The 12,745-nt window shown below is 42.1% G+C and overlaps 1 protein-coding gene across 1 annotated transcript in view; it reads left to right on the top strand.

The window, feature by feature from the left end:
- Nucleotides 1-12,745, top strand: part of LOC126418527 (spermatogenesis-associated protein 5-like protein 1) — a 73,665-nt gene that overhangs the window by 19,465 nt on the left and 41,455 nt on the right. The window contains exon 3 of the mRNA XM_050085332.1: nt 6,566-6,780. Coding sequence (XP_049941289.1) covers nt 6,566-6,780 — 215 coding nt within the window. The remainder of the gene's footprint in view (nt 1-6,565; nt 6,781-12,745) is intronic.

The following is a 12,745-nucleotide window of genomic DNA, read 5'->3' on the forward strand; positions in this document are numbered from 1 at the left end:
AACCTTGCTGTCCCGCACTCATCTGGACCATTTCGTCGCTGACAAGTCCCATGGTGGAGTACGGCCATTGCCATTGCCATCCGTGATCGCCTTCGAGCTTTGCAGCACTTTAAGAGGCACCCATCCGTAGCCAGCCTTACTACCTTTAAACGCCTCTGCACTAAAGCCCGTTATTTAATCAAACAGAGCAAGCGGATATGTTGGGAACGATTCGTTTCTTCCCTTGGTTCTACTGTCCCTCTGTCACGGGTATGGGCTACACTTCGCTCTCTCCGAGGTTGCCATCGGCAGTCCACCCTCCCAGGCCTTCACCTCCCAGATGGCCTTTGTACGGACCCATTAGTTCTTGCAGACCATCTTGCGACCCATTTTGCAGTGGCGTCAGCATCAGCCTCCTATCCAGCTGCTTTCCTTCACCAGAAACAGTGGGCCAAAGCTTCCACCTTATGTTTTACCCCTTGTGAGTCAGAATCTTACAATGAACCTTTTACTGAATGAGAATTTCTTTCTGCTCTATCTTCTTCTCATGATATGGCCCCCGGCCCAGATTCCATTCATAACCAACTGCTTCAACATCTCAGTGCTCCACAACGGCAACATCTTCTTCGGGTGTTTAACCGTATCTGGCTCCAGGGTGACTTCCCTTCTCAGTGGAGGGATAGCATCGTGGTTCCTGTCCTTAAGCCTGGTAAGAACCCCCTATCTGTCGACAGCTATCGGCCAATTAGTTTGACCAATGTTGTTTGTAAGTTACTTGAACAGATGGTAGCCCGTCGGCTCAATTGGGTCCTCGAATCTCGGGATCTATTGTCCCCTTCCCAGTGTGGCTTTCGAGAGGGACGGTCTCCCATCGATCATTTACTTCGCTTGGAATCCGCAGTTCGACAAACTTTTTCCCAGCGCCACCATTTGGTTGCAGTGTTTTTTGACCTTCGCAAGGCCTATGACACGGCCTGGAGCCATCACATCTTACTTACCCTTCATCAGTGGGGTCTTTGGGGCCCACTCCCGATTTTTATCGGCCAGTTCCTGTTCCATCGGTCATTCAGAGTTCGAGTTGGTACTGTTTTTAGTTCTTCACGGACCCAGGAGACGGGCATCCCACAGGGTTCTGTCTTGAGTGTCCTTCTTTTCCTCATTGCTATCGATGGACTTGTGGCCTCTGTTGGTCCTTTGGTCGCCCCTGCCCTGTATTTGGATGATTTCTGCATTTGGGTTAGTTGCTCCTCGATGGCATCTGCAGAACGGCAGCTCCAAGGAGCTATACGGCGTGCCTCTGCATGGACCCTCTCACACGGGTTTCAGTTATCTCCTTCAAAATTGCAGGTGGTCCACTTCTGTCGCCGTACTACGATCCACACTGATCCAGAGCTCTATCTCGATGCACAACGATTGCCTGTGGTCCCACAGTTTTGTTTCCTGGGTCTTCTTTTCGACAACAAGCTCACTTGGCTGCCCCATATCAGACTTCTGAAGGTAGGATGTTTCCGTAAACTCAATGTCCTTCGCTTCCTTGCCCACTCCTCTTGGGGTGTGGACCGTTCCCTCCTTCTCAGTCTTTATCGTGCTCTAGTTCTGTCTCGCTTGGACTATGGTTGTCAAGTTTATGGTCCAGATGCTCCTTCCACACTGCACATGCTGGATCCAGTCCACCACCGTGGTATCCGTTTGGCCACCGGTGCCTTCCCTACTAGCCCTATTGATAGTCTCTTGGTTGAAGCTGGGATCCTCCCCCCCCCCCCCCCCCCCCTTTTCTGTTCGGCGGTCCCAGCTTGTGGTGTCTTATGCACTCGCTATCTGTTCCTCTCCCACTCATCCTTCCTATTCTCTCCTGTTCCCAGACCATGGACGTCGCCCACCCGACTCCCACCCTCGGGCGGGTTTACTGGTTGGGCTCCGCCTTGCGTCTCTTTTTGCCGTGATTTTCAGCTTCCTTCTTTGTCCTGTCTTCCTCACTCCCCCCTCCCTGGTTAGTTCCTCGGCCTCGAATTCAGATGGATCTCTGCCGAGGTCCGAAAGATTCCATCCTCCCTGTGTTCCGTTCCTTTTTCCGCCAAATTTTATGGGAGTTTTGGGATGCTGTTGTTTTTTTACACTGATGGCAGTCAGTAGCCCACATTTTTGTTTAAGAATTCTTTTGCAGTTGTGTCTGCAACATGTTAGTGAGGTGACTGTGTAAACTCCGCCATGTTTTGGCGAAAGAAGCCAATTTTAACATGGCAACAAGAGAAATCATTCAATGTGCTTCTCTGAAAGTTACAAATGGTTAAAGGCACGCAAAAATAAATTGCTGCTTTTGTTGCATTTTCTGTGGGACTGGTTTTAGATACTGACCAAAGCAGAGATGACTGTAGATCTTCTTGAATGGCCACGGTGCAAGTGTGGACGGAGAAGGAACTCCACTTAATATTTATAAAAAATGTTAATGTTGGCTTCAGTTTAGAATGGCACTTCCCAAACAGCACTCACCATTTCCCTTGCAGCGCCTGCCTGTAACCCCCGTCACTATTGCTCTCGCCACGAGTGCTCTGCCGATTGCACATCTACTGTCCACGTTATTTTGTGCACTCTTTAACCTATCCTTTCTGAAAACTTTCAGGTCGTCTTGTCAAAATTTTTGGCTGAGCCTCTCCCTGCCTTTAGCCAGCTGTAGGTACCCATAATGATTTAATGTCCAGTGGTTTCTATCAGCGCTTCGAGCTCTGGTTCTTTCCCAACATAGCTACAACAATTTACGACTACAATACTGATTGTTGCTATGTCTACTCTCATTCTGTGTTTGTCCTGCAGCCTAGGGGACTGAGGCTGAGACCCCCTAACCTAAAACAACTGCCCAACCCGTTCCACAAAGCCCTTGCTACCTTTGTAGCCAACTCCTTTATGTAGTGGATGCCTTACCTCTTAAGATGAACCCGAAACCTTACCAACCTATAGCACAAGTTGAAGAATCTGCAGCAGCACAAGCTGAGGAATCTGCAGCCTACAGTTGCAGGATCATCTGAGTCTCTGATTCAGGCCCTCCACTCAGCTCTGTACCGAGGGTCCACCAATGGTACTATCGGCAACACTACTGATGGTGAACTGTGTAATTATCTTGCAAGCAAGACTAGCAGTCATTACCAATTCAGATATCCATCCAAAACTGGGGAGAATCTTATCCGGTTCAAAGAGGAACACACCATTAGTTCCAGCATGAGTGACCACTTGCAGTTGGCTGCAACCTGTGCTTTTCAAGGTGTCCAGAAGCAATCGTTCCTTATCTGGAATGACGTGTGCCAGTCTGCACACAGTGAACACTGAATTTCTTTCCCCTCTTTGTAGCCCTATATCTAAGGGGTCCTGTCATGCATGAAACATTGGAGCTCTGAATTATCAGCAATCCCACTCTCTGTGGGTGCCAAGATCTTGTGGGTTGAGAGGGTTCCTATGAAACAGGGCAAGCAACTTCATCTGCCTCAGGATGTGTGTTAGCCACTGATAACACCTGAAATCCGTTTGTCAGAAAAACTGGGAAGGCCATTCAATTGTGTTCTCCCCCTCCAGCCCTGAAGGTATTTTGCTGCTTTACACTCACCCATGGGTGGGAGTGCCACCGCAGTAGAGGCAGTACCAGAGACAGTCACAGTAGTGGACTGATCGGGGGGAAATGTGGAACGTACTGGACATATCTCGGATTGCCTTGTTTGGTCCCCTGAGTGATACCATTTGCAACAGCCTCAACCTGTGTGACCGTAGCCAGCACTGACTGGAGGTTTGAGTGAAAGGCCACCAACTTGGCTCATATCTGAACGCAGCAATCAGAGTCCTTACCCACACTAAAGATGGTGGAAAAATATGCTAGACCAGGGGGGTCAGACTTTATCTACTTCTAGCTTTTGTACCTTTGTTAGTTGTAAAATTTTCTAACTGCCAACCAGATCTACAGTAATGATGACTTATAAATTAGGAAGTAACTTTACTTCATAAAATCTATAAAGCAGAGTTACAGCAAGTTAAAATTATAATTTATAATTATTTAACAATTTCTTTATCAAAAATTTTATGAAAAATGTAATGAAATTTTTTTTAAAATCCCTAACACCTACTGTGAAAGAAAGCTGGAACACCCGCTAGTGGATGGTATGGAACAGGTTGACTACCAGTACAGTAGACAGTAATTAAAATGTGGAACTGTGGCTGCTAGAAGTGCAAGTGTGCCCCCCCCCCCCCCCCCCCCCCCCCCACACACACACACACAAGAAATTTAAGAATTTAAGCTAAAATACACACAGTGAGTCAAAATAATTCACCTCTTGTCAGAAGCTTGTTACAACTCAAACTAAACTCTGTAGTGATGTGCTGCTGCAGAAATGGAAGCTGCCACCCAATTTATTTTTGCAGCTCTTTTCAAAACACTGATTTATTTTTGTTAGCAGAACTTCTTAACTATCTTTCAGCTTAGCTTTAGTACAAGATTCTCCATAGAAAAAGATATACATGACTATACAAATGAATACGTGGAAGAGCTAAACAAGAAAAATTATCCTGTTAGTATATTAAGTGGCTTTGATAAGACTCTCATGCGCTATAAAGTTAGAGTAAGACTTCCATTCTTTTGCACTGATGGAGTTGTACACCACATTTATAGACTGCACCACAGGAATAAAATTGAATCCAGAATGGGGATATACAAAATGAGATGTCGCACAGGGTTTGCCGTTGGTTCTGCTCCTATTGTCAACTAGGTTCTGTTATTTTAATGGGTGTTAAACTGTAATGTTTCACAATTGCATAATTGTAATAGTCTTAGTGCCCAAATATAGCTAATGGTTTGATTGTCTATCTGAATAGTATTTTTCTGTTTTTGCCATCAGAATTAACTCTCATTGTGTTGAATAATTTTACATGTTTTTCACTCCCTGTTGTCCTATGTTCTGGAGAAATTAACTAAATATTGTGGAATGCGAATAACCACACTCCTTGCAGAAGCTTCTTGAAATTCCTTCGAATCCTGCACTCATCTCTCAGTACATTTATTCCTTAATTCTATTTGTTGTAAAAAAATAAAAATCGGTTTCAATTGGAGTGCGATTCTTTAACAAGCACAATAAAATATGCAAAAATACTTTTCAAGTTAACTTTGCCTCTTAATCTAGGTTGTTTTGTGCTGTTCTGTATGTTCTGCATATGGCTCAAAGCTTCTGTCAGAAGTGAAGTAGGCTATTAGGAATCTCTACTAATTTAAAGAATATTAAACATTTCTTATGATTAACTCGTACAAATCATTTGATTAGAATTTAATAGAGGGAAACATTCCACGTGGGAAAAATATATCTAAAAACAAAGATGATGTAACTTACCAAACAAAAGCGTTGGCATGTTGATACACACAAACAAACACAAACACACACACAAAATTCAAGCTTTCGCAATAAACGGTTGCTTCATCAGGAAAGAGGGAAGGAGAGGGAAAGGTGAAAGGATGTGGGTTTTAAGGGAGAGGGTAAGGAGTCATTCCAATCCTGGGAGCGGAAAGACTTACCTCAGGGGGAGGAAAGGACAGGTATACACTCGCGCGCACACACACACACACATATCCATCCGCACATATACAGACACAAGCAGACATTTGTAAAGGCAAAGAGTTTGGGCAGAGATGTCAGTCGAGGCGGAAGTACAGAGGCAAAGATGTTGTTGAATGACAGGTGAGGTATGAGTGGCAGCAACTTGAAATTAGTGGAGGTTGAGGCCTGGTGGGTAATGGGAAGAGAGGATATACTGAAGGGCAAGTTCCCATCTCCAGAGTTCTGACGGGTTGGTGTTAGTGGGAAGTATCCAGATAACCCGGATGGTGTAACACTGTGCCAAGATATGCTGGCCGTGCACCAAGGCATGTTTAGCCACAGGGTGATCCTCATTACCAACAAACACTGTCTGCCTGTGTCCATTCATGCGAATGGTCAGTTTGTTGCTGGTCATTCCCACATAGAAAGCTTCACAGTGTAGGCATGTCAGTTGGTAAATCACGTGGGTGCTTTCAGATGTGGCTCTGCCTTTGATCGTGTACACCTTCCGGGTTACAGGCCTGGAGTAGGTGGTGGTGGGAGGGTGCATGGGACAGGTTTTACACCGGGGTTGGTTACAAGGGTAGAAGCCAGAGGGTAGGGAAGGTGGTTTGGGGATTTCATAGGGATGAACCGAGAGGTTATGAAGATTAGGTGGACGGCGGAAAGACACTCTTGGTGGAGCGGGGGGGGGGGGGGAGGGGGGGGGGGGATTTCATGAAGGATGGATCTCATTTGATTATGTAGATTCAAGACAGAAGATCCATATTGCTTTCGGAATTTGCACTCCAGAGATGTGTAACTGATAAGAAACCTGCGCTAATTTTCAAGTCACACTTCTTAATAAAATTATCTATTTTTCATCTCTCCTTTCATTCCATATGTAGAGATCATAATTAATAACTGTGCACTGCTGTCATTAATATTATTAGCTTTCTTTAATGCACCCAATCATTTCTGAAATGTAAATGCTGTAATTGTTTATTCCAAGACTGGCTGAAGTTAAGAAGCTGTAATCCTAGGTGTCTGCGTGCTGGTGTTGGAAGCCATCGATATCCTGTTTGGAAGATCACAGGAGCACTCTGAAAGTGCAAGTGTCATGAGAAGAGTAGCAGGAGAACTTGCTCTTCTCCTGGAACGTGCCGACAGTGTTCCAGGGTTGGTGGTCGTTGCTACAGTGACACGCCCTGGTGATCTGGATCCTGCTCTGAGGCGACCAGGCAGGTTGTCCTCTGAGGTGAGTGTCCTGTGAGCCCAGAGATAATATATGTCTCAAATATTATTTCCTGTAGCAGTATTGAGAGCCCCATTAGCATTAAATGTCCTTGAATATGATGTGTAGGGAGACAGACAGTAGTCAGGTAAACGTTTAGTTTCTATGTTTGTTTGTATTAAATTCACTATGCAATAAAACAGAGAGATTCCTACGTGCCTAGCTAACCTACAGCTGATTTCTTTTACACTGAATGCAAATCTGAGCTTTTACATTAACTTGTTGCAGCAATTCTTTTTTATGCTTCTCCCAGCCCCATCCTTAGAAGCAGCTTGGTGGCTTCTGCTGACACTGTAAAATGTGTTTATTCTATCAGTCACAATGTATGTTGCATGATTATTGCTAGTGATAACAGCATATCTGAAACATTCAGACTTCAAGGAAGTAATTGTTACTTTGTGCCGCCAACAGAAACTACCTTGCTATTTACAAACTGTGGGTACACAACAATGCTACAAATGAGTTGCTGCAGAAGCATGGGACTTCATTTCCATTTCATTAGGTTAACATAATTATTAGGATTAGTTGTCAGTGTGTAGAAATTTGTATTCCATGGCAAAAGTAGATTTTCTAAGATATCAGATGTTTCCAAGAAAGGCTGGAATGCCTAGCCCATTGTTAAGTTTGGAAGTAGACATGCTACATAAATATTTTTCCGAGTGATTACTGTGTGAATCAGCACTGTAAGAAATTCTATAATTAACTACTGTTGCTAGGATAATTTATTAGTGTTTTATGCTTCTTGTGTTTTTACATTGAAATCAATAAAATTTCAAGTTGTGATGCTCATCATAATTAAAAGAAATTGAACAATGGAAAATCCAGGATGGACTCAGCATCTCCTTAAAAGAAATTGAGTTAGTTATCAGCAAACTGGTACTGTACTGATAGGCACACATTAGCATATACATATTTCAGGGTGTACCAGGTGTACCTGTATGAAATGAGCGTTTTTTTTTTTTGTGAAACTGAAACACTAATTTTGAATTGAAAAGTAAAAACATTTTATTCAAAGTACCGACTATTGCTTACTATACATTTTGACCACCTTTCTGGCAATTTGTGGACACCACGCCAATAGAAATGTTCGTCGTTGAAGCAAACAAATGAGACACCCAATTTTCGACTTCTTCGTAGGAATCGAAGTGTTCCTCAGCCAATGTTGTACCATTGATGAAAATAAATGGTAGTCGGAAGGGGTCAAGTCTGGTGAACACGGTGGGTGGGGTAGCAGCTCCCAGCCAAGTGTTTTGATTGTATCCTGAACCAGTTTTGCCTTGTGTGCAGGTGCATTGTTGTGTAAAAAAAGTTACTTTGCCATGTCTTCTGGCCCATTCTGGTCTTTTTTTGATCAATGCATAGTTCATTGATCATTTGTTGTCTGTAGCGATTATTATTCACAGTTTCATCGGGTTTTAGAAGCTCATGATACACCACACCTTTCTGATCCCACCAAACACAGAGCATTGTCTTCTTGCCGAATCGACCTGGTTTTGCAGTCGATGTTGATGGTTGTCTCGGATCAACCCAAGATTTTTCCTGTTTAGGATTCTTAAAATAAATCCATTTTCATCGCCAGTAACAATTCGACGCAAAGTTGATTTTCTTTCATGTCTTTGAAGTAAAATTTGACAAATGGTTTTTTGTTTTTCCATCTGTCTTTCATTCAATTCATGTGGCACCCGTTTTCCACACTTTTGGATCTTTCCCATAGCTTTCAAATGGTCAGAAATTGTTTGTTGTCCAACATTTAGTATTGCTGCCATTTGCTTCTGACTCAAAGTATCATCTTCATCCAATATTGCCTGCAATTCGGCATCTTCGAACTTTTGTGGTGGTCTTCCACGTTCTTCATTTCTTACATCAAAATCATTATTTCTGAACCATTGAAACCATCTTTTGCATATTGCTTCTGATAGAGCATGATCACCATATGCCTCGACAAGCATTCGATGCGACTCTGCAGCACTTTTTTTCAAATGAAAACAAAAAATTAATGCTTTCCACAAATCGTCACTTTCTGGTGCAAAATTCGACATTGTTAACACGATAACACTTAAGGATTGAAGAAATGTGTACTGTCTTGCTTTTCTCTTGTCTTTACTCGTTTTAGGTATCCTATATTTAATTTTATGTCACACAAAACAGCAAGTTATTAGCTAATAGGCAGTAAAGACTACAAATTTTCTGAAGAGTTCTTGTTCTGCTGGTTACAAGTAATCCCATCCAGTATTAATTGCGAGAATTTTCTTAAGAGGTGCAGGGTGTCAAGCCGGCCGACTGGGAGCAGGAGAGGCACCACAGGTCATTTTCATTTCCACTGGCCTGAATATAGTTTGATGGCACCCATTACAAAATATTACACGTTTGAATTCCACAGAGCGAAATACAGAGACGTGCGATGGAAGAATATTGTGTGAAAAGGTGTTGCACTGCACTTTGGCACACTTAAGACCAAATAACATGTCTTACATTTCCTCGAACATTTATGTTTTATGTATCAGACTCTTCAGAAAGATGTACAGTACAAAATAAAGATATTTTTGAAAAGTTGATTTTTTAAATTTTTGGTGTCCTACTTCAAACGCTCATGGGAGGGGGAGCGCTACTGTCTAATATTGCTCTGGTTCGGAAATATCGTAGATCCAGACCTGATGCACAGAGCAGTCTGAGTTGTAGTGGGGAGGTGGCAGTCTCCACGTGACCCATGTTTACGTTAAGTGGTTTTGCTGTTTCCTCATCATTTATTGCTCTCATGTCAAATGCAAACAAAACAGATTTCTTGTGGCTGGGAGCTATAAAGTGAATTAAAATACATGCACACAATTACGGAATGCTAAAACATGTTATTAGTTTCAGATTTTATTTTGTTTCCATCTTTCTGACAGTCAAGCTTTAATCGCCTTGCAGAACAATGAAGTTATTTCTGTCAGTTTGTTAAAGAGATTTGACTCTTATTAATCTTTTCTGCTGAGGTAGTCAATTTATTAGCAACAAAGTGTTTAATTCCACACTATTGGCTAGCTTCAACTGTTCGCTGCATTTCAAGTTCACGTTTTCATCTTCTAGCACGTATGGCATTGTGCCATAATTAAGAACCAAACATGAGATAATACAGTACCGGTACTCAAAGAAAATTTACATCTGAATCTGGACATAGGAATGTGCACTTTAAGCTGAATTATGCATTTTAGTATGGTTCACAAAATTCCCACGGTCTTGGAGTATTCTCTAATATTTTGTATCTTTTATGACATAATGTAAGATCATTTAATGTTTTACACGTACGAACGTACGGGCTTCCTACGTCATCACAGCTGCGCAAGCACAGTGATGCCTGTTACCTAACGCTCTCTGGCAATTGCTAAAACGAATCTATTTCTAACAGGTCGTGGGGAAAATATTGCGAATGGTTTTTTGAAAAGCGTTACTTTCAAAGTAAATTTCCTTTTACGCAAGATTAACTCTGTGCGTGAATGTCCGATGAATTTCTTAAATCACAGAGCATTTGACTCTCATTCAAAAATCAGATCTTTGAGGACGACCATTTACAATATTTTTGAGCACAGAAGATCAGACATTTACTGGCACGTTTGTGTGATGTATCTTAAAGATCAACATTATGTGTGAAAGCTTAGCTTTTCTTGTAGCCTATTAATCTTAAAGACCAATATTATACATGAAAGCTTTTCTTTTCTTATAGCAACACTATGTCTATTAACTTAATCCATAACCTTTTCCTATTTGTGTGTTCGCGCTACTTAAGTGATGTTGCTATTGGCTGACTACATCAAGTGTCCTATGCTCTGAATATCCGCTGTCATCGGCTGGCGAGATTGCTGGACGTGACCTACAACTGGCTTACAAAAGCACATCGCAATCTCAATTTCAATCCTTTGGAAAATAACATGCGGTGTTTGCTGGAATTCGAATTTATACTTTCATAATATGAAAATATGCAGTGTACATGTTGCTGCACACCAGACATCTTTCCAAAATGTGTTTTTTCCCCTGAGTTTCGTTTTCTAAAGTGCTGGGAAATTCTATGCCGATGTATGAAATCACAACCATTGAAAGGATTGATAAGTTTTACAGTTCATAGGAAAAGTATACTGTTACTTAACAGGGAAAAAGTGTTTTTTTTTTTCCTCTGAGAGAGAGTGTATTTTTAACTGTGCCATAGGTGGCACCCATTGATGGCGCACATCATTGCATTAAAATGTCTCTGTGCCCAGTTCTGCCACCTAATAGTGGCAGAAGTGAGAATGCTGGGAGTGGTACATTTCAACCATCAGACCACGTACCTCTCCTTTGGGCAGGTTTGAGCAAAGATCATACATCTTCTGACATTCGCCTGCTTTATTTCTTCGTTGATAGTCCTCAGTGTTGACGTACTGCATTGTTATACTAGCTGAAAAATGGGGGCTGGAAATTCAACACTGACTTCTGTGAATGATGTAGCCGACAGTTGCACAGTTGAGTTTCGCAGTTCTTTACTTTCACTGTTCACAACCCCCCCTCCCCCCAATATTACACAGTTATATGGCCAGTTCACTATTGGTAAATGTTAAGCCTCATTAATTGGTTGGAGGCAAACACCAGCATACTGCTACAGTAGTTTGCTGTTGAACATCTATGAGCAGTGAATACCTAACCACACAGTTCAGTTTTTTCAGAATAATACAGAACGTTTGTCACTATTTCTCAAATAAATTGAACAGACACTGTCATTGTTTTAACACACGACCTATTGGTGTTACACTTATGCCACTGTTAAGTTAATGCATTATTGTTACGCTGACACAGACTTCCCGTCTGAAAATTGGCTATGGACTGATTGTCTCGGGACGAAAAATTGGGTCGTTATATATACTCACTATAATAGGTACTGAAACTATACATTGTTCAACGTTTAATTTACAGAAATTACAGTTAAAACATAACTCATTTAACTAACTGAATCCATTAAATTTCTTCAATTTAACAGTTTCTTCTACCACAAAGGTAGGCAGAATTATTTGTTTAAATAATGAAATTAACAGATATAGGTATGCAAACAATGCTTTTGACAAATCTGGTAATTATTTTGGAAATAATTAAGGGCTGGCTTTGATGATGTGTTTTCGAGTAGAGCCGTATAAATACTTTAAGAACCCTAGTTGTTCTTCCAAATGCTTAAAATTAGTACACAATTTAGACCTGGTACTATATTTCTTAAGACTGAGAGCTAGCCTCCTCCCCACCCCCACCCCCCCACCCCCCCTTTTTTGTTTGTTTGTGAATGCAGATTATACTCGTGTATGTTAATGATAGTCAAAAATGAATTTAAGGAGGCAGATGGCAAAACAAGAGAGGAAGTAAAGAGATCCCAGCTTGCTTCGTCACAGTCTCTATTGATAACCAGACACATACGGGTAATCCTGGTATTACGTTGAATGACGCTGTCTGTACCATCGCCAAACAATTTGCTGTGCATTATGCTCAAGCTTCTGCATGTGAGAATTATCAACCCGCCTTTCATGTCCTAAAACAGCAGTTGGAGTGAAAGCAATTACCTTTTACTACACACTGCCTGGAACCACATTCCCCATTCAGCAAATGGGAATTTGTCGGTGTCCTAGCTCACTGCTCTGTCACAGCACCAGGACCAGACTGCATCCACAAGCATATTCTCAAATACCTATCAGTGTATTAATGGCATCACACCCTTGCCATCTTCAACCGCATGCGGAGTGAGGTTGTGTTTCCTTTGCAATGACAATAAAGCATCATCATCCCAGTAATGAAACCGGGTAAGCACCCTCTAGAGATGGACAGTTGTCATGCAGTCTCACCAATGTTCTCAGTAAGTTGCTTGAACGTATGGTGACCCAGCAGCTGTGTTGGCTCCTTGAGTCTCGGAGTCTTCTGGCTCGGTCGTAGGGTGGGT

The sequence above is a fragment of the Schistocerca serialis genome, chromosome 1 (assembly GCF_023864345.2).
Source record: "Schistocerca serialis cubense isolate TAMUIC-IGC-003099 chromosome 1, iqSchSeri2.2, whole genome shotgun sequence".
Classification (NCBI taxonomy): domain Eukaryota; kingdom Metazoa; phylum Arthropoda; class Insecta; order Orthoptera; family Acrididae; genus Schistocerca; species Schistocerca serialis.